Genomic DNA, 25806 nt, shown 5'->3' on the forward strand with positions numbered 1-25806 from the left:
AGATTCCTTCGTATGTGACTATGTGCTGTGTTTGTAAGAAATTAGATCCGCCATCCACACAGGCGTAAGTCCGATAAGCAGGCGTTACTCAATTACCGCCACAGTCTTCATTTGCCTCTTCTTCTTCATTTTCTCTTCCTTTTTCTTTTCTTTTCCTTTTCCTCCTTCTTTTTCTCCTCCTTCTGCTTCTCCTTCTCCTTCTTTTTCCTCTCTTTTTTTTCTTTTTCTTCTTCCTCTGCCGCGTCAGTTTCCTCTTTATTTTACTCTTCTTCTCTTTCTTTTTTATCTTCCTCTTCTTTTTCTTCTTCATTTCTACTTTTTATTTTGCGGAACTCAATCATCGAACACCCTCATGTGTCCAAACCGTAAATATACATACGAAAGTTGTGTATTGTAAACTCCACTTCCTATTCCATCTTCAGGCTACATGACGCTGCATGACGTCATCGCCGGGCACCGAAGGGTGATTTGGCTGTGAAGGGTATTTTTTATTTATTGATTAATCAATGAATCGATTAATTATTTAATTATTCGATTAATGACAAAAAATTTTAAGTTACAGCTTCGGATGAAACGGTGGTGGTTTCGGTTTTTTATTAGTATTAGCCAATTGATTAATAGTTTAATTATTTTACGATTATTATGTATTTATTTTCGTTATTAATCATTTATTTGTTTTCTTTCTCATCTGGGCAATATCTCAGGCACCTATTGAGGTAGGAAGCTGATATTTGGATGTGACAGTGACCAAGTGATTTGACTTTTGGTCCTTGGGGACTTTTGGATCATTTGGGTCTTTTTAGTCCTCAGGGATCTTTGGGTCATCTGGGTATTTTGGATTCTCTGGGACTTTTGGGTCAACTGACTCTTTTGGTCATCTGGGTCTTTTTGGTCCTCAGGAACTTTTTGGGTTCTTGAGGACTTTTGGGTCCTTGGGGACTTTTGGGTGATTTGGGTCCTCGGGGACTTTTGGGTCATCTGGTTCTTTTGTGTCCTCGAAGGGTCTATTGGGTCTTTTGGGACTCAAGTATTAAAGGGTCTTCCAAGGTGTAAGGGGTCTCAGCAGTCTAAGGGGTTAAAAGGTACATTTGAATAGTACGTAATTAATTAATCGACGTCAAAAAGTATGACAAACACACACACACACACACACACACACACACACACACACACACACACACACACACACACACACACACACACACACACACACACACACACACACACACACGTCATCCATTTATAGTAGATATTGGTTGGTCTTGTGCGTTATTCTGTCTGTCTGTTTTTTGTCTGTATGTCAGTCGCCTACAGGTCACAATTTTCAACCGATCTTCACGAAACTTCACCAAATTGTAGAGTTGGTCATAAGCAAGAAGCCTATTGTTTTGGGGTCAAAAGGTCAATAGGTCAACATAGGCCAAAGGTCACCAATTTTGTCAAATTTCTAAAATCCTCAATTTTCATCCGATTGACTTGAAATTTGAAGAGGATTTGCAAAAATGGTCACTGAATTCAACCACCAACTATTTTTGAGGTCAACATAGGCCAAAAGGTCAACATAGGCCAAATTTCTATAATCCTCAATTTTCATCCGATTGACTTGAAATTTTAAGAGGATTTGCAAAAATGGTCACTGAATTCAACCACCAACTATTTTTGAGGTCAACATAGGACAAAAGGTCAACATAGGCCAGATTAGGAAAATCCTCAATTTTTATCTGAGTGACTTGAAATTTGAAGAGGATTTGCATATCTGGCCACTGAATTCAACCACCAATTATATTATTGGTCAACATTTCTCAACAATCCTCTCCAAGAAGTTCCGTCACTCAAGATTTTGGGTCTCACTATCTGCCATGATCTTTCCTGGGAAAACCACATTTCCAAGCTGGCCTCCAAAGCCTGTCGCCATCTGGGCATCCTCCGTCATGCGAAGTCCTTCCTTGGCACACCTGAGCTCCTCACCACATACAAGGCTTTCATCCGTAGCTCAATGGAATACTGCTCTCCACTCTAGGCTGCTGCTCCTGCCTCACACCTAGCTCGGCTTCACGCTGTAGAAACCAAAGCTTTCAGGATCATTGGAATCTCCCACGATGAAGCTGATTCTGAGGACTTTTCACACTCTCACCGCACGCTGGTTGGTGGTCTTTCTGTCTTCTACCGATTCCTCTCTGGCCTAGCTCCCCCAGCTCTGTTTGTGCTGTGTCCCACAAATATTCCTGCAGGACGCACAAGAACTGCCAGCAACCCTCTTATGGTTAAACTGTCAAAATAAAGACTCTCTGTTCACCTTCACTCTTTCATTTCTCTTTTTCCCCGCCTCTGGAACAAACTTCCACACTCTCTTCAATCTCCCTCCTCCCTCCAGGTCTTTAAAATAGCTGGTCACCACCATCTCTTATCTTCCCCCATCCAAAACCTTGATCCTTTCCACCCCCGCTAATACACCCCAAATCCACATGTTTCCATCCCCGACTTTATTCCTGAAATTCCTTGTCGTGTCAATTTATTTTGTACCGTGTACCCCTTCCCTCCCACTCCCCCTCCTCCCCTCACCCCCTCCCCAAGCCCTCTCCCTCCCACAGATCTCCCGATGTCCCTGTTCACTATTGTTGTGCTTGTGTGCTTCCTTCTCTCTCCCCATATTGTCTCCCCCTCCCTTTATTTTATGTTTTATGTGTCAGTTTGTTGTTATGTGTTTAATGTTAGCTCTTACATGAGCCTCGATCTTGTATACAAAAAAAACAATCTTTAAAAACTACTAAAACGTCCTGGCGAGGGTCTGTAATCTCTGATTGCTCTTGTTCTTCTTTTTTCAAGGATGGCCTCAACTGAGACCTAGATTAGAGGTACACATACTCGCCTCTAATCTGTCTGTCTCGCCTTGGTTTGAATCCCGACACAGTTATAAACTGTCATCCCAGTGTTTCATCGGCAGGTGGCAAGTTGATTCGGCAATATGTGTGTAGTGTCTATCGAATGGATTTCGCAAAGAATGGGCGAGCTCTCACCGGCACCTTGAATAAAGTAAAAATCCCTGCCCTTACTCGACTAAGTCGAACGTCAGGCCGAGCCAGCGACTTTGTGAAACTTGAGCCAAACTTGCCTCTGGCCAACGGCACAAGAACGTGGGAATAATTGTGGCCGTTAAAAATGAAGAAGAGAAAGATATGGCAATTGTTCCAAGTATTCCTGGGCCATTTTGTAAACAGGAGAAAAGGAGCAGTACGTAATCATTAACGCGCTGACGTTTACGCGTAACGCATTACACAGTGATAAGGTCCACGTATTATTGACGAGCATTTTGGCACGTCCGCGTGCTGGTGCATTGGCGCGTTGGCGCATTGACGTAATGACGCATTGACGCACACGTGTACGTATTGACGTGTTGTCTGATTGGCGCGTTGGCGTGGTGACGCGTAGACCATGAGGCTCTGAATGTGTCTGAAGTAAATGTGGCTCTTCCAAGAGACGGCACGTTCTGCGGTTCATCAGTCGATCAGCTCGCCCCACATGCTAGTCACCGAAGCACGGCCGTCAGACTTGGCGATTTGATGAGTGAGCGTCTCCAAGACGGCGACGTCATCTTCCGTTTCTGAGGTGAATCTCGTGAGTGCGTTCCCCGCCAGCTTCACGTGCTCTGCACGCTGCACGTGCCGTGAACGTGCCCCGCGATTTCGTTTTTGGCACCTGCGACGCTGTTCGATGCACGGAAATTCGTTGGGAAGCCAAATGCACCACAGAAGGTGGGTCTCGTCGTGATGACGTGCTGCCATTAAATTGCACAATGATAATGATTCTATTAATATTATTTGATTAAAGCTCGTTTTGCATGTTTGACCGTTTTGTTATTCATCGTCCTTCGTATGAGCACTGTGACTGTGAGGTGTTCATGTGTGATCTGGTTTTGGATTCGAAAAATCGTCATCTGGTGCAATGACGCATTGCAAAGCAAACCATCCTTTTTGGGGCTTCTTTGCGATTACTATTGCATCAGCAGTCGTGGCTGTAAAGATTCCCATCGCACCTTTCACTGGAGATCCCCCTGTACGTCGATGAGAATTCGCACCTGGGATATATGTTCGACGGGTGTTCAAAAAGTTATCGGAACGACATGAAGTGCATATGAGCCATGCACTCTTTTTCGGGACCAAAATTGGGACAAATGCTTTGGATTTTTTTTGGGAAGCCACATGCCTGTGATGGCAGTGTGCACGTGGCATTTTACTTCAAAAAATCGGACCACGGGTCCTGAAGCTCACCTGAATTAGGAGCAACATGACGTCATACCGTATCTAAATTTTGTTCATGCGCAGAATCTGGTCACGTCATTGGTTGAATTGAAGCCCTCTCGATGCTGATGACAGCAATACATGCTACATGTCATGTTTTTGGCTCTGCTGCTGATGCAACCAACACCCTTTGTAGGTTCGGGCAGGAATTTGTTAGCGTCTTCGTCCTGATTTTATTAGTCCCCTACCGGTGTACACCGGAGGGGACTATAGGTTTGCACTCCGTCCCTCCGTCTGTCAGTCTGTCAGTCCGTCACGCAAAGAACAGTTTTCTGGACTTTTTTTCTAAACTCTTAATGCCAATGATTTTAAACTTGGTACATGGTTTCTTCATGATAAGTTACAGATCAAGTTTGAACTTCACGACGTTTCGATCATTTTTGACAAAGTTATGGCACTTTGAACTTTGGGAATTTCCCCAACAGTTTTCCAGACGACAGACTGCCGGTAGGGGACATGTATTGCAGCGCAATACTCGGGATGCTTTTTTTTTTTTTTTTTTTTTTTGTATACAAGGTCAAGGCTTGTGTAAGAGCTAACATTGATCACAAAAAGTCAAACTGACACACAAAACTTATGATAAAGGGAGTGGGAGAACAAGATGGAGAGCAGGGACATCGGGAGATCTTTAGGAGGAGAGAGCTTAGGGGGAGGAGGCATGGGAAGGACTTTGGGAGGTTGGGAGAGGTATAAAAAAAAAACACGTAGACACTGCCAAGACTTCCAGGAAAGAAGTCGGTATTTCAATAAAGTGGATCTGGGGTGAATTAATGGGGGTAGAAAAGTTCAAGGTTTTGGATGGGGGAAGATAAGAGGTGGTGGTGGACAGCTGCCTTAAAGACCTGGAGGGAGGAGTGGGATGGGATTGAAGAGAGTGAGGGAGTTTGTTTAGGAGGCGGGAGAAAAGAGGAATGAAAGAGTGATTGTGAGCAGAGAGTCTTGATTTTGGCAGTTTCACCACAAGAGGGTTGCGGGCGGATCTTGTGCGACCTGTAGGAATATTTGGGGGACAGAGCACAGAGAGAGCTGGGGGAGCTAGCCCGGAGAGGAGTCGGCAGAAGACAGAAAGACCACCAACCTGCCTGCGGTGAGTGAGTGAGAGGCCCTCGGAGTTAGCTTCATCGCAGGAGATTCCAATTTCAACCAGTTAATGAGCGTAGATTTTGATGTGGTCAATACGCCTACGTTAGGTATTAGTTATGAAGCTTGTGGCCATGTTTCATCATAATTGTGTGTGTGGTTTCAGAGAAGATAGCAAATACCTATGTTTTTGGGGGGGGGGGGGGGGGGTCAAAACCCCCCTGTAGAACCCCTTAATGGGCGTAGATTTTGATGCGGTCAATACTCCTTCGTTAGGGATCAGATAAGCTTGTAGCCAAGGTACATCAAAATCTAAAGTCCAGGTGAACTAAAAATGATCTTTCTACCATGTGCCTCTCAGTAGTCAAAATGGTCGACAAATTACCAAATTTTTTCACAATCATTGGAATCTCCTGCGATGAAGCTAACTCCGAGGGCCTTTCACTCACTCACCGCAGGCAGGTTGGTGCTCTTTCTGTCTTCTACCGACTCCTCTCCGGCCTTGCTCCCCCAGCTCTCTCTGTGCTCTGTCACCCAAATATTCCTACAGGTCGCACAAGATCTGCCAGCAACCCTCTGATGGTTAAACTGCCGAAATCTCGGCCCTCTGCTCACCTTCACTCTTTCATTCCTCTTTTCTCCCACCTCTGGAACAAACTCTCTCACTCTCTTCAATACCACTCCTCCCTCCAGGTCTTTTAAACAGCTGTTCACCACCATCTCTTATCTTCCCCCATCCAAAACCTTGATCTTTTCTCCCCATGCGAATTCACCACAGATCCACTTTTTTGAAATTCCAACTTCTTTCCTGGAAGTCCTTGCAGTGTCCATATGTTTTATACCTCTCCCACCTCCCCCCAAGCCCTCTCCCTCCCACAGTTCTCTTGATGTCCCTGCTCTCAAATGTTGTGTTTGTGTCCTTCCCCCTCTCTCCCCATCTTGTCTACCGCTCCCCCTATTTTGTGTTTTATGTGTCGGTTTGTGTCTGTTTGACTTTTTGTGTGATTACTGTTAGCTCTTACACGAGCCTCGATCTTGTATACGAAAAACTAAAAAAAACAAAAACAAAAAACATGTATACAATTTTTATTCTGCATGAGTATTCTGCATGATCATTCTGAATGATCCCGGTGTGTACCCCGGCTTAGAATAGGTACACCGTATCCCTGCGCATCGTAAGTGGCGACTAAGGGTTGGCGCCAGGAAGGACATCCGGCCATAAAAATATTGCCTCAAACAGGGAGCCATGATTGTCATGGGGCCCGCAAGGCTAACCCCCGCTCTAGCGGGGAAAATGGCCTTAAAACGATCATTCAGTGCCCGATATAGAAATCAGAATTGTACCATAATTCTTTCCAGCCTCAATGACAATACAGATCATCTGTGGGTAGGGGCACAACCGGGATTTTCCTTTCGTGGGGAGGGACTCAGGTTGTCTGTTAAATGAGTACGTAGCAGGGGTCCACAAAATATTAAAGTACAAGATCAAGGCATGGGGGTGAGAGTGCAAGAGTGTCATTCACTCTATCTACTGAGATACACCTACCACGATGCACTGTCAATAGTGCTAATCTCGTCAGTCTGTCAATTTTCTCCCATATTTGAGCCAAGGAGGTTGCACCAATGACCATTTGACCCCCCCCCCCCCTTCCCTTGGTTGCGCTGATGTCTGTTGGTGAATATAGTGCAATATGGCTTGAAATGTATCGATATTGTAGTGATATTGTGTGCATGATCCTGAATGATTAACACAATGTAATCCATCTTTTTAAAAATCGCCCCAAGCAAGGCATAAAGCCATTCTAGGTAAGTGGCTAAGGGACCAAAACTCTGACCAAAACTATATATATATTTTTGTTTAATTATTTGATTAATTATTTGATTAATTACTTGATTATTATCGATTTATTAAGTATTTATTTATTTCCTTTCTCATCTGGACAATATTTCAGGAACCTTTTGAGCTAGGAAGCTGATATTTTGACATGACTGACCAAGTTATTTGGCTCTAAAGGATATTTTTGATTTATTGATTGATCAATTTATAGATCAACTAGCAGAAGTACCCGGCGTTGCCGGGTGGGGGAGGGGAGGGGAGGGGAACGGGGGGGGGGGGGGGAAGGGGAGGATAGGGTGGGGAAGGGGAGCAGTCAGAAGTCGAACTCTTTTCCAGAGAATTTATATCTTAAAGGGGAGAAGAGGGGGAGGAGGGGGGGGAAGGGAGAGGAGAGGTGGGGAGGGGAGGGGGTGAAAGAGGGGGAGAGGGGGAGAGGGGGAGGGAAGGGTGTGGAGAGGGGGAGGGGGAGCAGTCAGAAGTGGAAGCTCTTTTACAGAGAATTTATATCTTAAAGGGGAGGGGATGGGGGAGAAGGAGAGGGAGGTGAAGGGGAGGGGGGAAGGAGGGGAAGGGTGTGGAGAGAGGAGGGGGGAGGGAAGGGTAGGGTGAGGGGAGGGAGGAAGGAGGATAGAAGGGTGTGGAGAGGGGGGGAGGCAGGAGAGGAATGGGAGTGGCTCACGTTTCTGAGTGAATGTGGTTCATGTTTCTGAGTGAATGTGGCTCACGTTTCTGAGTTAAGTGTGATGCCGATCAGGAAGAAGAAGAAGAAGCCATACTACCAAATTCGTACACTTCTAGAATTGTTTGATTTATTTGTATTCAAATGTCTGGGAATTGTTTTGTATTTATTTTTGCGAATGTGTACTTGTATATATTAACTGTCATTCATTTAAAAAGGCTTCGGCACTATCGAGCGATTTTTAAAAAAAATCCCCCCAAAAACTTTTTTTTTAAAGATCCAAAAAAGAATCCAAAAAAGAAAAAGAACCCCCCCCCCCCCCCCTCACCAGAGTAGATGCACTCTCACCCCCACAAGGTGCAATGGCCCCAAGTCCAAAAAACCAACTTTTCGTTTTTCATTTTTTTCCTTTTGGCCTAAAACACTCCCAGGCACTCACTGATTAACCTCTGAAAGTTTGATGAAGATCCGTTCAGCCATCTCTAAATAAAATGCAGACACACACAGACAACTTGTGTTTATATATATATATACTAGCCGAAAGCACCCGGCGTTGCCCGGGTTCTTTTTGAATGAATTTACTACTATAATTCAGCTTTTACTTGCGACCGTAGAAGATTGACTACTATAATTCAGCTCAGCTTTTAATTGCGAAATGGGCCCAGCCCGGCCGAAGCGGCCTCGACCGGCCTCGCCGCCTAGCCTGTAACCTTCCCGGGGCCTGTCCCGACATTTTTAGTTCTTTTTGAATTAATTTACTACTATAATTCAGCTTTTGCTCGTGGCCGTAGAAGATTGACTACTATAATTCAGCTCAGCTTTTAATTGTGAAATGGGCCCAGCCCGGCCGAGGTGGGCCTCAACCGCCCTCACCACCTAGCCTATAACCTTCCCGGGGCCCGTCCCGACATCATAAACAAGGTGCACTGTGTCACGCGCACAGAAACAAATTGCAAGTCGTTTTTCCAACCTCGTTGCGGGAATGGGTAAGGGGCAATTATTTTGTGCCTGACTTGGCCATGGGTACTTCCAGCATGTATGCAAAATTTGTTGGAGATCGACCAAGTTGTTTTCCATCCTACAATGTTCAATTCCGTTGGTAAATGCTTGCATATAAAATGGGGAAAAAACAGGTAGTCGAAATGGTGAACACAAAGACAGATAAAGATTGGTTCCAGATGACATGCCTGTGCGATTTGATACCAAATGATGACGTGCTGCTTACCGTTCCCATGAGAATGTTCTGGCCAAAAATCTTTAATGCCTTTTATGCTTCTTGTTATACTGAGACCGTTGGGTTGTAATATAATGTAATCGTTTATCACAGAGGTAACTGAACTGAGCTTTTCTTGCTGTCATTTTATTGAAATTGCTGCAAGAAATGTTCAGGTCTTAGTTGCAAACTTGTCACGACTTGGGCTCAACACCTCTCGACTCGGACTTGACGACATCACTGTTGCACATGGGTGGATCGAGTGCAGCCACCCGGCTGCTGGTTGCATCATTTTCAGTGGGCGCGTCTGCCTCTGATGCAATGCCTCTATAACCAGTGATCTGGTACTCATTTTGCCGACCTCGGAAGGATGACAGGCTGAGTCAACCCCACCTGGCTTTAATTAAACGGGATTCGAACTCAGGACCTTACGATCCTAAGCCCACCACCCGAAACTGTTGTACATGAAAAGTATGAAATGTGTCACAAAAATCTTAAGCGTTCAAAAAAAACATAGCTTTGTATTATGATGTAAAATATAAATACAGTGAATGATTTTTGACGCTTTTATGCTTGTTTGGTTATATGCTTATATGCTTGTTTGGTGAAATAAGTGACATTACTTGGAAACAATTTCAATATGAATATTATTGCATGATTTTGCTTTTATTCCATGTGAGAATGTGCAGGAAAAAACAAATGACTTTTCCATGGATGTCTCAGCATGTGCAATGACTCGTCTGCCAGATTTTTGCCACCACCATTGAGTCGTCGTTCCATTTCCTCATTTGCTGCCCATAGTGTAAACGGCATGGGACCAGTATCTCCAAGATCTTCTGCCGCTGCTGCTGTTACTGCGTCTGTCACTCCCTCGTTGGTACCCAGCCCTACTGGTACATCTGAATTCTCACCACCTCTCGCTGAGGGTGCTTCTCACCGTTCTCATTCTCAGAGTTCTTCACCCCCCGGCTCCAAAATGGAACGCTCATCATCAGCTCCATGGACACGTTCCCAAGGGCGACTGAAATTAACACAAGCCTTCAAAGTTAAAACTCCTGTGACTAGTTTGGAATCTGGTCTGAGTACCTCAATGCATTGGGATGCTACAGTACCGAGTGCAGTAGCTCTTTCTAAAGAGGAGACCAATGACTTAACCATAACTAGTAGGACAACTTCTTCCTGTAATTGGAGACCTGGGGATTTTGATCATCCTAAGAAGAAGTTGCCAACTCACAAACGCTTGCTTGGTGAGATCTAAACTTCTGTCTATTCAAATGTGTAAATTCCAAACTTGGGATAAAGGCAGTGCTTATTACTCGTATTATCTGGTAGTGTATACCTGTTGCTGTGTTTGAGCCTGCCGAGTAACTGCTAAAATCTATCTATCCGGTTTCTTCCCGACATCTTTGGTATTTGTTCCTTTTACACTTCTTTCTACTTTTTCACATTTCTCTTTATTCATTCGAATTCTTGCTTTTATTTTCATTTTGTTCATTTTCCTCTCTTTTAACTCTTGTACTCTTAATTCCACTTTGTTTATCTATCTGTCTACGCAGTATAGAGAAGTAAATTCTAACAAATAACTTTTTGTAAGGTTCACTTGGCTGTGCCTGGATGGGTTTGAGTGTAGAGGAGTAGTAGCTGAAACCGGCATCCTATCCACGTTTCTCCTGATTATTTTTGCTTATTCGGGTTCCTTCTGTTAACTCAAATGCAGTATTTGGTCTTTCATTTGATTATTGCATAAGACGGATAACGGATTAGATGGTACATAAATGCACCAGCAATGTATACAGTATTGTGTAAAAGCAATATTCGTAGAAATGTCTGTGATGAAGAGAAAAAATTGGAATCATGACCACTAAACCCTACGGTTGCTCCATTGTTCATACTTTGTTCCAACCCCAAAAGTGGGTGGGAGTTAATTGCTCTGTCGTGCTGATCTGCTTTCATGTATTGATTCGCCAGTTCTGTCATGCTCCTCCAGACCGGGATTTTGACCCTGACAGCCACTGTGGCGTGCTGAACCAAGAGACTAAAAAACCATGTACTCGCTCACTGACTTGTAAGGTGAGTACAATATCTCACATAATGATTGTATCCATGTACATTTCACACATAACTGAAAATAACAAGCTGTTGGCTTGTAAAGGAACTGCCTTTGCTGGCATGTCATCTCCAAAGAAAGGACTTCCTTATATCAATAGCATTTGATAGGATGGTATACCATGCATGCTTTGCAATAGCCTCCTATACCTATAAGTGGTTTGATTTGCTTAACGTATGTATTGTTTGCAAAAATTTTTTAAATGAAACTTCAATCCCAAAAACTCTTGCTCAACTTGGTGGTCACTTGTGAGGTCAACCTGCCCTTCTCCTGGCAATTTTCATTTTTTTAAAGTTTATTGGTTTTGGAGATGTTCACGTTTTTTTCCTTCAATCCAATATAGCTGCCATACCATGTGACCTATGATGTCAGAGTTATCATTAAAATAGACTCAGACAATACAGGTGTTAAAATAGTCCCGCATCCCCTTCGGGGATAGACTAACAAGGTTTCATTCTTATTCTTGTGATTTGTTCCAATGTCACTTGTTATAGCGATGCCACTTTTATTTGCATGTTTGAAAGCAGCTTCATTATATTGATGTGCACTAGTACCAAGGTTGTACCTTGTGATACAAAAGACCGCAAAAAATGCATCGTTCCACCAGGAAGGGTGATGGGGTCTTAAATTTACAGACCTTTAAGTTTGACATCCAATCAAGAAAAACCGCGTCCTTCTGTTCAGCTGTTTCCATTGTCATGATCATTGTGGACAATAACTGACATGTTAATGGCAGGCCATTCAAAGGTCGCATCTAAAACTAATTAACGGTACTTGGTAGAGTGTATATCTCTGCCAGACTGAACAGTTTACGTTTTGTACCTCACTGATAGGCCAGATCTGGATCCGGACCTGAACCAAAATCGAATCTGCTTGTCCTTGTCACCTAACCAACTCATCTACCTAGTTTTGTCATAAATTGTCCACAAGCTTTTGAAATTCAGTGGTGAATTCAGTGGTGAATATTTACTTAAATATTTTTTTAAACTCTTGTATCCACATCTGCATTTTCACCAAACCAAATTGTCCACATCTGTCCACAACTTTTTGAGATCATGTTATAGATATCGTTTTTATCCCTATGAAGAATCACTTTAAAGTTCTCGTATCTGAATCCGGAACCGGATCTTCACCAAAATAAATTCATTTTGTCCTTGTCACACACCCAACTTCTCCACCAAAGTTTGGCCGAATCCGTCCACAACTTTTTGAGATATCCTGCTCACAGTCGGACAGACAGTCGGACAGACAGTCGGACAGACAGACAGACAGTAGTGAAAACGTAACCTCCATCCACCTTAGGTGACGGAGGGAAGGATTGATTGAGCAGATACCCATGTTATGAAGGACTGTCACATACAGTATGAGGGGGGATCTTGGTCAACAACTATCTGTTAGGAATGGAATTGTGGCAGCAGTACTTCAACCGCATCTAGATCTTTGGGAAGCATTTAAAAGTGTAACTTTTTGCTATAATCACCTTCATATGAATTATTTGTTAAGGTTGGTGTGGTCTCTGCTTGTTTTTGAAGCCCCTGTACTCTGACTGATGGGGTGCTGGCCGTGAGCAGGCGCATGCTCTGAGCCTCAGGCGAGCTGTCCCAGGCCGGAGGAAACAATTCGACATGTTGCTTGCGGAACACCGTGCAAACTCGCGGGATCGAGATCGAGCAAAGGACCTTTCAAATGGCCACCATGAACTATTCAATCCATGTCACCACAATGATCATTCAGACCTCAATGCCTCCTTGTAAGTTTGTTTTCTCTCAAAGCATTTGTTACACTTATTCTTCACTGTTACTGGACATCTATGCTTGTCATGAATATAAATAAACATCCCACCTGTTTCCTCATTGTTTTTATCCGTCAGTGTTTTTCATGTCTAACCCAGATGGTGCCTTTATTCATTTTCCTAGCTCCCTGGCCTACTCACCTATTCAGCCCAAAATGAGTGTTTGTGATGGTGAGACCATTGTTGGAGAGGAGGAAGAAGATTATGAGAGAGATGAAGTGAATCAGAAGGAAGACCGAGAGGAGTATGGCAGCAGTGAATGGAAAGAACGTCTCTTGCCAAATTCTCATCCTCGGTCACATGGGGTAAAGATAACTTGGTTATCCGTTTCAGAATGTGTCCAGTTACCAGGTGCTTGGGTATAACAGCTTCTGTAAGTCCCTTTGGTACAGTAGTAAACTGTTTAATGTTCAAGAACATTGGTACAGTAATAATTTTATGATATTCTCAATTGGTATTGATTGGAGTAGTAGGGCTTACAGGATGGCCTAGAGGTGCGCAGACCCACCTCTAAGCTGTCTAGCCTGGGTATGAATCCTGACCCAGCTATAAACTGTCATCCTGGTATTTCCCAGGTAGGGTGATTCATCAATGTGTGTTAATAATAATAATAACTAGAACTGCCTCTTTGTAATTGCTGTCAGTGATGACCGGTTTCCTCCGCCTTCCCCTTTCATACAACCCCGCTTTCATTGGGCACGCCTTCATTGGACACGCTTTGATACAACCCCGCTTTGCTACCGCCCCACTTTCATTGGACATGCTTTGATACAAGTCCGCTTTCATTGGACATGCTTTGATACAAGTTCGCTTTCATTGGACATGCTTTGATAAAAGTTCGCTTTCATTGGACATGCTTTAATACAACCTCACTTTCATTGGACATGCTTTGATACAACCCCGCTTTGATGCAACCTCACTTTGATACAACCCCACTTTGATGCAACCTCACTTTGATACAACCCCACTTTGATACAACCCCGCTTTCATACAACCCCACTTTCATCATAATTAAACCTACACCGAAAAGTTACATGGCTGGAGAAGGTAAAATATAGTTTTTTCTTCACATAATAACAGCTGCTACCTTCCAGACCATACAACCAATCATGCTGAAATTTCAAATACTTGTTCCACTTGATGACATCTACATTCCTTTAAGGTTTCATGTTTATCAATGAAGGGGTTCAAAATAATATTTAAAAAATATTTTCCTTCAATTATTTATGGCTGCCAAACCGAACAACCAATTTTGTTGCAATTTTACACACTTATTCCACTTGACACCTTCGACATTCCATTTTAGTTTCACGTCTATCAATGAAGCGGTTCGATCGTTACAAGGTTTTAAAGATTTCCGTTGAATTATTTATCTCTGCCAAACCATGTGACCTATCACAAATTCCAAAAGGTCATTTCAGCACCAACACATGTCGTACATATCTGTGAAGTTTCCACATGATATGATAAAAAATGAGGGAGGAGGTAGGTTTTAAAAGTTTATGCTTCAAAAAATTATAGCTCCCAAACCATGTGACCTACGATGTCATCACCCAGGAACTTTTTGTTTGTCATGAGTATGCGGTTATGCCTGTAAAGTTTGTCCTCGATCTGAAATAAATGATTTTTAAGAAATAGAAGCTTTTTAATATTTTCATTCAATTACTCATTGTGGCCAAACCATGTGACTTATCGCAACTTCACAAGTAACGTTTTAACTACCCCACATGGGGAACATTTGTATAAAGTTTCCACTCAAAATCTTCAAAAATGAGGGAGGAGATGGGTTTTAAAGTTTATGCTTAAAAATGTCATCACTCCGAAACCATGTGACCTATGATGTCATGATCGCTGAACTTTTTGTTTGTCATGGGTATGCGATTATGCTTGAAAAGTTTGGGCTCGACCTGTTAAGCCGTTGCAAAGAAAAAAGTGTTTTGTGTTTTCCTGAAAAACAATATGGCGGCCGAACCATGTGACATGTGACGTTGAAATTTTTTGCATTCTGAATTTTTTTTCACTTAGGTTATGCACAAACAATATCATATTTGTGGCTTCAAGTGTTCTATTTGTCGAATTCTAACGTCATAACATCAGCACTTTTAATATTCTAAATAAACATATTTTTTTGGTCCCAATGCAGAGCTCTATAGAGTGAGCCATGATTCAATTTTTTCCATTGACCCGTTTCGGAGATATAGAGGTGCAAATTATTTTGGTTTTTCCAATATGGCGCCCATACCATGTGACCTATGATGTCATAATTAGCAGTAAAAGGTTCTACAGGTCTAGCCAATCATTTGTTGAAAAGTTTGTGCCAATCACACCAACGGTTGCAGAGAACATTAATTTAAAATTTTTCTGACATGAAAAACAAAGGCGGAAGAATAATAAGAAAAACCATAGTAAAAACAATTATATTCCTCTACATTGCATGTAGAGGAAACCAAATAATATTAATCTTTATTGTCCCGTATCCAGGGAAATTCCCCTTCAGTGACACCGCAAGTTCAAAACATCATGTCGAAACGTAAAACATCTAAAGGAATAAGAATAACAAGTACAATTGGGTTATTTATTTATTTATTTTTGGCTGTTTTTCAAAAAGTCCGTTCAAGAAGTGACTTTCATCGGTACATACATGCATCGACTTCCTTTCTATTGTTTGCAAATATATAGACTCCATTCCAGTTGAAGGCCTACCCACTTTAAATGCCAGTGTAATGACCTTTCTCAGTATTTGCTTGTTCTGTACATTTAGATAACTATACCAAGAAACCAAATGAAATGACAAAACACTGGTCAGCAACGCGTTAGTCAATATCCACATCACACGAGAGCTAATGCCAAATTAATTTGACTTATTGAGAAGATACAATCTTTGCAATGATTTATTGTACACAGAATCCATATTTTCATCAAAGGTTGGCTTGTTATCAATAATAGTAACATTACTTTTTTTTGTAAAGACATCAGGACAGGTCTCCTATATCCACCGCTGTTGATATTGTCGTGTTCAAGGCGATTGACGCCGCCTCTGAACGGATTGACCGAACAGGCTTTAACTCCCTCAGACTGTCAATTATTGCGGTATTACGCTCACACGGAACTGAGGAGAAAGACGGTCCTTAAAGCTTTTGTTACCAAACGGGTTTATTTCCCAAGCACAACAATAATAACTGGAGAAGATTGACCCAATGGGGAAATTTGACAGCGGGATGAAAGGGTCATCAAATAGTAATTAATTTACAATGAAGTAAAATAAATCCTATAAAAACGAAGGCGCCTCACACTGGATACAATCACCGACGGGGAAAGGGACAAAACCGGGTGACTTATCTATGGTGGTGGTGCAACGGAGGAGCGGAGGATGGGTAGGCGGAGTAGGTGATGAGGTGATGAGCAGGATGATGAGGCAGAAGGACGATGAGGTGATGATATGAACAGGCAGCAGGCAGACAAACCCAGACAGACAGGACAACCTCTTTTTAGCTCTCCTCACTCTCAATTCCCCTCAGATATCTCCCATTTCCCCTTACAAAAATAGCAATCTCCCAAGCACACCAAACCTGCCTGATACAGGCTCCTCCCCCTTGTCCGCAGATGTTTCACAATCCCTGCCTGTCCTTTCAGCTCCTCCCTCTTCTCAGAACGAGTGCAATCCTCTTGCACCTTTTGTCAGCTCCTCCCTGGTCTCCCTTGACAACTCTCCACCCCTCAAGGCATTGGGCTTCACCCCTTCCATCAGATGATCATAGCTCCACTCCCGCTCTCCTTGCCTGTCAGTGTCCCATGATCTGCCTCGCTCTTCTCTGCTCTTAGAACTCTGTTACCTGGTGCACCCAGTAGATGTTTACAGGGAGGTTTTACACGCGGTTCCTTCACTTAATCCCTCGCTATCTGTTACAAAGCACCACCCTTCGTATGGTGCACATTCAAACAGACAATCCTTAAGCTGATGTGTCCCTACTTCTTACATCGAGATTGGCTTCCCACTCGCACACGGACGATGCTACTCTATACAGATAGTATTGTTAGTTATCATAGATAGATAGCATCATCCTTCATAAGGACGATTTGAGTAGGGCATTTTAAAGGCCAATATTTTAACATGACTATGTATGTGTTCACTATGGTCTATTTTTGAGGATGAAACAAATTCAAAAACATTTTCCATAAAAGAGTAATTACGTCTCTTCTATTGGAATTGTAGATGGTGGCTTGTAAACCGAGCCACAGGGGTGATGTTCAGAAGCCTTTTTAAAATAACAATAAATACAATACGCAGGGAGGTGAAATTCACTGCATGTGATTTATAACGCACGCAAAGTAAAGCGAGTGTTAAATTCTGTGCATAGGATGTCTAATAAATAAAGAAGATATAAGCACACCTGACGCTAGGCCATGGCTTCAGACATTGGCACGCTCATGAGATTGTACCATCGAATAAACTGTTTCAACCCGCCATTTTGACAGGCGTTTATACTCGTCTCTTATAATTAATACTCCTGTTCCCACTAACAACACTGATATTTCGCTTCAAGTTTTGTCCACCTCATTTACCCATCCTTGTTTTTGTTCTCGCTTTTCCAAGATGTCTAATCAAATGTATTGTATGTTGTCCAATCGAGTTCAATAGTTTGATTATTCCACACTCAAAATTGATCCGTACACCAAAAATGGATGAGGTCGTCCACAGGGCAAAGCCCCAATCCTCTGTGTAGCTGTAAAAAAAAGGAAACCCTGCTACAGGGTATGCATGATGCAAAAGCTTCAATGGTGCAAAGAGTCAATGCAGCTGATAGTGGCCATCAGGAATGCAGCCAAGATTAATAAGTTGTAAGACAACTTATTTATCTTATTAAGGTTGTAAGACAACTTATTAAGGCAAGGGTGTCAATGGTGGTCTTGAAGTCATAAGTTTTGTTTCACCATTAATAAATCCATCAGTCATGCAGCTGGGAGTGGCAGGATACAAAAGTACAGACATGGTGAAGAATGAGGGCAAGTGGTGGTAGACACAGGGGGTGAACAAGCTGGATACAGCCACAAACTCTCAATAACAGAAGTGAAAGGGGGGATTAAGTGGAAAAAAGAATAAAAGGGCTGTTATGGGTTGTGGGAATTCATGGGTATCAGGCTGAAGGAGCAAGTGGTCAAAGTGTGGTGAATGATAACTTAAACGATTTGATGGGATGCAGTGTAGGCTTATGTCACATATGGGAATAACATATGCTATCTGCAACTATCGGGGATGTCTCTTCATGATGGTTGAACCCAACTTTATGATGGTTGAACCCCCAAGTCGGGGTCCAAATCTTCCCCATTCGTCCCTGCTGCCCGGATTTGTCAGTGCCGATTGGTCCCCATGGACCAGCCCTTTCCCTCTGGTCTCTCTCTCTCTCTCACTCTAACTCTAACTCACTCTCTAACTCTCTAACTAACTCTGTTGTGGCCCTGGCTTCATGAAGGCGGGGGTAAATCATCCCGGATGTGGGGGAATCTCTGTGTCGCTCCTGGGAGATAGATCAGTTGTCTCCGTGCCACTGGCTTGTTCGAGAGAACTGTCCGGGGCGATGCAACAACAGATGCTATCTTCATTCTTAAGCAGAGAGAGAGGAGACTTATTTTTGTAAGGGGACAGCAAGTTGTGTTGTTGGTTTATGGATCCGAAGAACGCATATGATGGGATTCCTTGGGGAGTGATTTGTTGGTGTAAGAGGATGAAGGGGCTGCCTTAAAGGATAGTTGAGGCTATGTACGAATTGGCTATGAACACGGATTGGTTGCTAGGAGGCATTAGAGGTAAAGGTAGTTTCTCTTCAAGAGTGGGCTCTTAGTCATTTTCTGTTTGTGGTGGGGATGTGGATGTGCTGAGTGAGGGAGCAAGAAGATGGTTACTTTGGGAAATTTTGTTTGTGGATCTTCTTCTTTCTTCTGTAGCATAAGGCTGCGGCTGTGCCGCTCATCCAATGCCTTCTGTAGGTTAGGGCAGGAATTTGTAAGTTTGTTCAGGATGCCGGCGATAGCTCGCCTAAGGACTGTGTGGGATCTTTAACATCTACCAACTAATTTCGGCAGAAGGGACGTCAGTTTATCGTCCATCCAAGGGACGTCAGTTTATCGTCCATCCAAGGGACAGCACACACATTGATGAATCACCAAGCCTGTGAAACACCGGGATGACAGTTTATAGCTGTGTCGGGATTCAAACCCAGGCTCGACAGCTGAGAGGTGAGTGTGCGTACCACTAGGCCATCCCGTCAGCCCATGTCTATGGATAATTTGGTGGTGATATCAGACTGAGGAGGGACTTCAATATGTAATCATTGAATGGTAGGAAAGTTTGGAAAGTGTGTGATTGAGACGGCATAAGTGGGGAAAATGGGTAATGGTGAGCAAGAGAGGGGAAAGAGAGGATATTTATATTAAAGATCGGGCAGGTAGGGAGTTAAAGCACATGAGAAATTTCATTTACCTGGATTCTTCTTTGGAGGTGGTATCAGAGTAGTGGGGATGCAAAAGGAAAAAAAAATAAGAGGGAGAAACAAAAGGATGACAGGAGTCTTTCTGGTGTGGTCTATGATTGAAAGATTCTGTTTGGGCTGAGGGTGAAGATTAATAAAACAGTAATAAAATCGGTTTCAGGGATAAGCAGGAGTAAGTGACATTGCTGAAGAGGCTTGGGAGTACAACGTCTGCATTGGTTGGGGAATGTGCTCAGGAGGGAGGAGGGGAATGTTATGCAGGCCTTTAATATGTATGCAGTTGCCAGGAGAAGGGGCACACCAAAATTGATGTAGAGGAAGGTGGAGAGAGACATTAGGGAGGTACGGGTGCAATCACAAGATGGATGCTTGTGATAAAAAGGTGGCTGACTACGTAAAGGTGGGATTAATGAGGGCTATTATCATAAAAGTAGATATTATGTCAGTGGCAGGTGTTTTGTTTACCAGATATGCAGGTTTGCAGTTCGTCGAATGGGAAGAGGTGTGCATGTGTTTGGCCATCAGTGGGATCGCTGCCGACTCGCTTTGGTTTCATTGGTGGAAAAGACGCTAAAAGCTACACAATGGAGGTATGACTTTATAATTCCCACTGCTACAACATGATGATGATGATGTATATGTGCCTTACTCTTTAGAGACTGCCGGTGCAGCCGAAGCAGTTTCTTGGTACAGGTTATGCTGGGTTGTTTGCCAGGGCCTTCCCAGCAATCAGTCCGGGCAGGAATTTGGAATTTGTTCATGGTGCTGGAGATGGCTTGCTTAATCTTCACGAAGGACACAGTGGGATCTTTAACGTTCCCCAACTAATGCCGGCAGACAGGATGTCAGTTTAACGTCCATGCGATTGACGGCACACGCGCACACATTGAAGAATCCCCCTGCCTGTGAAACACCAAGATGACTGTTATAGCTGGGTCGGAATTCAAACCCAAGCTGGACAACTCGGTGGCGAGTGTGCCTACCTCTCGGCCATCCTGCCAGCCTTGCTACAATATTGCTATGAAACAAATCCTTCAACAGTAGTTGTTAACATGTATCATAATTTGCTTGGCATTCAGATTTATTGTCATGATTCCATGTTTATGTACTGCAAGTGGAAATATAAAAATATCGACCTTGTTGAGTGGTAGGATTTTAAAGATCTTGGTTTCCATGGTGTCAAGCTGTAATAATACATTAAACTAGAACGACACTCTTCGACGTCACGACATCGACCGATATGCCTCCGCCCACATGATTATATCATTGTAATAGTTGTACCAAGTTTGATTTAAATCCATTCAGCTGTTCTCAAGTTATCACATTTTTACCTGACATGACCTCTGACCTTTGACCTCTTGGCCCCAAAATTTAATCAGTTCATGTTTACATTGATATACATACCTGTACCAAGTTTTAATTTAAATCCCTTAAGTTGTTCACAAGTTATCACCTTTTTACCTGACCTGACCTCTGACCTTTGGCCTGTCTAAGATGTACACAGATTGAATGTCCACACACACCAGGAACAATTATTGAAGATTTATTATCTGGAGAAGATTCACTTGAGTATAACGAGGATTACAACAAAATTAATAGTACACTACATTGGCATATACGAGCACGGACTCGATACAACATTTCAAGCAAAACTTTTGCCCGACTTGGTTGAATTCAGTCCATTTATATTATTTCTGCGAACAAAGGAAAGTCTTCTGGAGCCTTGAGGAGTCAGACTGGGGAATGTGGGGTCAAGGGTTTGAGACAAGTTGGTGCCCATGGGCATGGTAGAACATATGTTAAACATTTCAACACAGGCCATAAAGTTAAGCAGCCTTAGATGAAAGAGTGTAGACATGGTGTTTTCATCATGCTGGTGCCTACTGGAGACTATCTGGTCTTGCCTGGCAAAACAGCTTCATTCGCCTTTTGTATATTTCTTCCTTGCACAGGTTATCAATGTAAGCTTTATTCCTATAAGTATTCCAAAGCACAGTAGACACACATTTTCTATTAGCCATAATGCAGATTGATCAAAGATTTATCACTGAAGTATATTCTTCAATTCTATTGGAAATATATATATTGAAGACTATAATAACTGGTGTCTTTGTCTTGATCCGTGAGGATTTAAACAATTAGTGGGAAGGGACCATCATTAGAGGTTTGCCATTGCTTTTAAACAGCAACAACAAATGACACATCAATCCTGACAAATTAAGTACAAAAACAAATTTGAAAAAAGATGCCAGCGATAGCTCGCCTACTCTCAAGAGAAAGACATCTCATGAACAGTTGTAAGTCCATTCAGACTTCCACATGCCTTTGACCTCGGGACCCCAAAATCTAATCGGTTAATGTTTACATCATTATACATATCTGTACCAAGTTTGAATTAGATCACTTCAACAGTTCTCCAGTTATAGACCTATTACAGAATTTGACCTTTGACCTCTTGACCCCAAAATCTAATCGGCTAATCTTTACATCATTATACATACCCATACCAAGTTTGAATTAGATCACTTCAGCCGTTCTCAAGTTATAAACTTTTTTTTTTTTTTTTTTTTTGTATACTGAATCGAGGCTTGTGAAAGAGCTAACATTTACTTCACAAACAAATCAACCAGACAAACAAAATATATAAAAAGAGGGAGTGGAAGACAAGATGGGGAGAGAAGGGGAAGCACACAAACACAACATTTGAGAGCAGGGAGATGTGTGGAGGGGAGAGGGCTTGGGGGGAGGAGGCGTGGGAAGGGGGGGGGGGGGGAGGGAGAAGTATAAAACACAAGGACACCAAGGACTTCCAGGACAGAAGTTGGTATTTCAAAAAAGTGGAATTGGGGTGAAATTAGCAGGGGTAGAAAAGATCAAGGTTTTGGATGGGGTGAACAGCTGGTTTTGGATCAAGGTTTTGGATAAGAGATGGTGGTGAACAGCTGTTTTAAAGACCTGGAGGGTGGAGTGGGATTGAAGAGAGTGAGGGAGTTTGTTCCAGAGGCGGGAGAAAAGAGGAATGAAGGAGTGAAGGTGAGCAGAGAGTCTTGATTTTGGCAGTTTAACCATAAGAGGGTTGCAGGCAGATCTTGTGCGACCTGTTGGAATATTTGCGGGACAGAGCCCAGAGAGAGCTGGGGGGGGCAAGGCCAGAGAGGAGTCGGTAGAAGACGGAAAGACCACCAACCTGCCTGCGGTGAGTGAGTGAGAGGCCCTTGTAGTTAGCTTCATCGCGGGAGATTCCAATGATTCTGAATGCTTTGGTTTCAACAGCGTGAAGACGAGCTAGGTGTGAGGCAGGAGCACCAGCCCAGAGGGGAGAGCAGTATTCCATTGAGCTGCGGATGAAAGCCTTGTATGTGGTGAGGAGCTCAGGTGTGCCAAGGAAGGACTTCGCACGACGGAGGATGCCCAGTCGGCGACTGGCTTTGGAGGCCAGATTTGAAATGTGGTTTTCCCAGGAAAGATCATGGCAGATAGTGAGACCCAAAAGCTTGAGTGACAGAACTTCTTGGAGAGGATTATTCAGAAAGTGGATGGGAGGGTTGTCCAGTCGGTCTTTTCGGAGAGACATCGTAAGAGTGTGAGATTTGTCAGGATTGAAAGACATGTTCCACTTGTTTGCCCAGTCTGTGATTTTGTCCAGGTCTGCAGAGAGTGAGGAGGCTGCAGACTGTGGATCCGAGGGATGAAGAATGGAGCGACAGAGAGTAGAGTCATCAGCAAAGAGATAGAGAGGATTTTCAAGAGAGTCAGAGAGATCATTGATGAAGACCAGAAAAAGCACAGGGCCCAGAACACTGCCTTGGGGAACTCCAGCCTGAACAGGAAGAGGAGATGAGAGACACCCATTCAGGGCCACACGTTGACTACGACTAGAGAGGACGTCCGCCAGCCATGCGTGGAGATTTCCATGGATACCAAAAGAGGAGTTTTTTTTTTTTTTTTTTTTTTTTTTGTATACAGAGTCGAGGCTCGTGAAAGAGCTAACATTTATCAAACAAACAAACAAGCAAACAAAGTATATAAAAAGGGGAGCGGTCGACAAGATGGGGAGAGAAGGGGAGGAAGCACACAAAAGTTTTGGTGAGCAGAGCTTTTGAGTTTGGTGAGCAGAGCGGGGTGCCAGACCGTATCGAAGGCACGTGATATGTCAAGGGAGACTGCTCTAATTTCCTGTTTGGCATTGAGGACCTCCATCCATTGTTGAGAAAGCAGAAGCAGCATGTCCAGAGTAGAGTGGGCAGGTCTGAACCCAAATTGATGATCAGAGATCAAGCCATTGGAGAAGAGGAAAGATTTCATATCTGAAGCAATGATGGATTCCATGACTTTGCTGATAATTGGGAGAAGGCTGATTGGTCTGTAGTTGCCGGGATCTGTTTTTGCACCTTTTTTGTGCAAAGCGGTGATGTTGGCAGATTTCCAAGCAGATGGAAGATGACCTTGAGCAAAAGAGAGGGTGAAGAGAACAGAGAGAGGGAGTGAAAGAGCAGAAGAACAGGATTTTAGGACCCGTGGGCTGATGCCGTCAGGTCCAGTTGCAGAATCAGAGTCGAGGGTTGACAGAAACTTTTCCACCTTTTCAGGAGGAAAGGACACAGAGTCCAGGAGCAGCTGGGTACGACTGGGTACGGTGGGTACAGAGAGGGATGGGTTTGGGACACAAGATTTAGAGGCAAACACAGAGTTGAGGCATTCAGCTTTTTCACGTGCGGAGTCAGCCGTGTGGCCATTTGAGGTGAGGGAGGGGATGGAGGGGGAACAAACACCAGAAACAGATTTGACCAGACGCCACCAGGATTTGGAAGGGGGAGACAGATAAGAGAGTTCGGTCCTGAGAACGGAGAGATATTGTTTCCTGGCTCTCCTGAGGGTGGACACACACTTGTTTCGGGCTTTGTGAAAGGAAATGAGATTTCCTTCCGTTGGATTTGCTTTCCAGGAGACGAAAGCAAGTTGTTTCTGGGCAATAGCCTCACCACAAGATTCCGTGTACCATGGACGGGAGGAAGGGTATGACAACTGAAGACGAGATGGGATAAATCTGTGCATGAGAGAGAGCAATTTACTTTGGAAGAATTCCCAGGATGAGTTGATGTCAGAGGCGGTAGAGATGGGAGACCAGTCCAGATGATTGATGGCTGCTTGAAGACCGTGCCAGTTGGCCTGAGTGAAATGCCAGAGTCGTCGACGCTGAGGAGGCTCTCTGAGAATGGTCAGAGAGATGTCCACTTCAACAAGCGCATGATCAGAAGAGCCGATTGGAGCAGAAGAAGAGCAGCAGACATTTTCAGGGAAGTTAGTCATAACCAAGTCCAGAAGAAAAGATGCTCCATTGACAGATCCGGGTCGGGAAATTGACAGATTGTCAGTCCCAGTGAGTCACAGAAGTCCTTTGCTGAAGAGCCATGGCTGGTGAGAGAGGTACCCACACCCAGCCAACTGGCATGGTGACAGTTGAAATCACCACATGTGAGGAAGAGAGAGTTGGGATGGGTAGATAGAAGTTGGTCCATATTATCAGACAGCGAGATGTAGATGGAGTCATCACTGTTTGGTGGACGGTACAACACACATATGAACATATTACAGACTTTGACCTTTGACCTCGACTCTAAATTCTAATCAGTTAATCTTTACATCATTATACATACCTGTACCAAGTTTGAATTAGATCACTTCAGCGGTTCTCAAGTTATAGACATATTATAGACTTTGAACTGACCTGTTGACCCCAAAATCTAATCGGTTCGTCTTAACATCCCGGTGTGTACCCTGGTTTAGAATAGGTACACCGTATCCCTGCGTGTCGTAGGAGGCGACTAAGAGGGTTGGCGTCAGGAAGGGCATCCGGCCATAAAAACATTGCCTCAAAAAGAGAACCATGACAATTACAACTACATATGGGCAGGGTACAGCCCGAAGTGGAGATCGGTTTCTGAGGTTTGGGACATGGAATGTAGGGACAATGACAGGGAGATCAGGAGAAGTGGTGGAAGTATTGGTCAGAAGAAGAGTGGACATATGTTGTGTGCAAGAGACGAGATGGAAGAGAAGTGGTGTGAGAATGGTGAAGGGTAGGCAAGGACAGAAATACAAGTTTGTGTGGCAAGGGTGCCCGGAGGGCGTCAATGGTGTTGGTGTCCTGTTTTCTGAGGAGTTTGTAGACAGTGTGGTGAGTGTGACTAGAGTGAGTGAAAGGTTGATGGTGGCGAAAATGATGATTGGAAAGCTCTTGGTGAACGTCATCTCGGGATATGCTCCGCAGGTTGGTCTGAGCGATGAAGAGAAGGACAAGTTCTGGTGTGC

General features: G+C 43.5%; 1 protein-coding gene across 3 annotated transcripts in view; it reads left to right on the forward strand.

Moving 5' to 3' along the window:
• The first annotated feature begins 3407 nt into the window (after positions 1-3407).
• LOC137436808 (uncharacterized) overlaps positions 3408-25806 on the forward strand; it is a 43879-nt gene continuing 21480 nt past the window's right edge. The window contains exons 1-6 of one of the 3 annotated variants that reach the window (XM_068130926.2): positions 3408-3752; positions 9797-10354; positions 11095-11177; positions 12786-12964; positions 13131-13311; positions 19963-20084. In XM_068130926.2, coding sequence (XP_067987027.2) covers positions 9832-10354; positions 11095-11177; positions 12786-12964; positions 13131-13311; positions 19963-20084 — 1088 coding nt within the window. In that variant the 5' untranslated portion in view covers positions 3408-3752; positions 9797-9831. Of the gene's footprint in view, positions 3753-9787; positions 10355-11094; positions 11178-12785; positions 12965-13130; positions 13312-19962; positions 20085-25806 lie in introns of all 3 variants that reach the window. The other 2 variants (XM_068130928.2, XM_068130927.2) reach the window with 2 other exon arrangements.

The sequence above is a fragment of the Myxine glutinosa genome, chromosome 11 (genome assembly GCF_964187855.1).
Source record: "Myxine glutinosa chromosome 11, kmMyxGlut1.1, whole genome shotgun sequence".
Lineage (NCBI taxonomy): Eukaryota > Metazoa > Chordata > Myxini > Myxiniformes > Myxinidae > Myxine > Myxine glutinosa.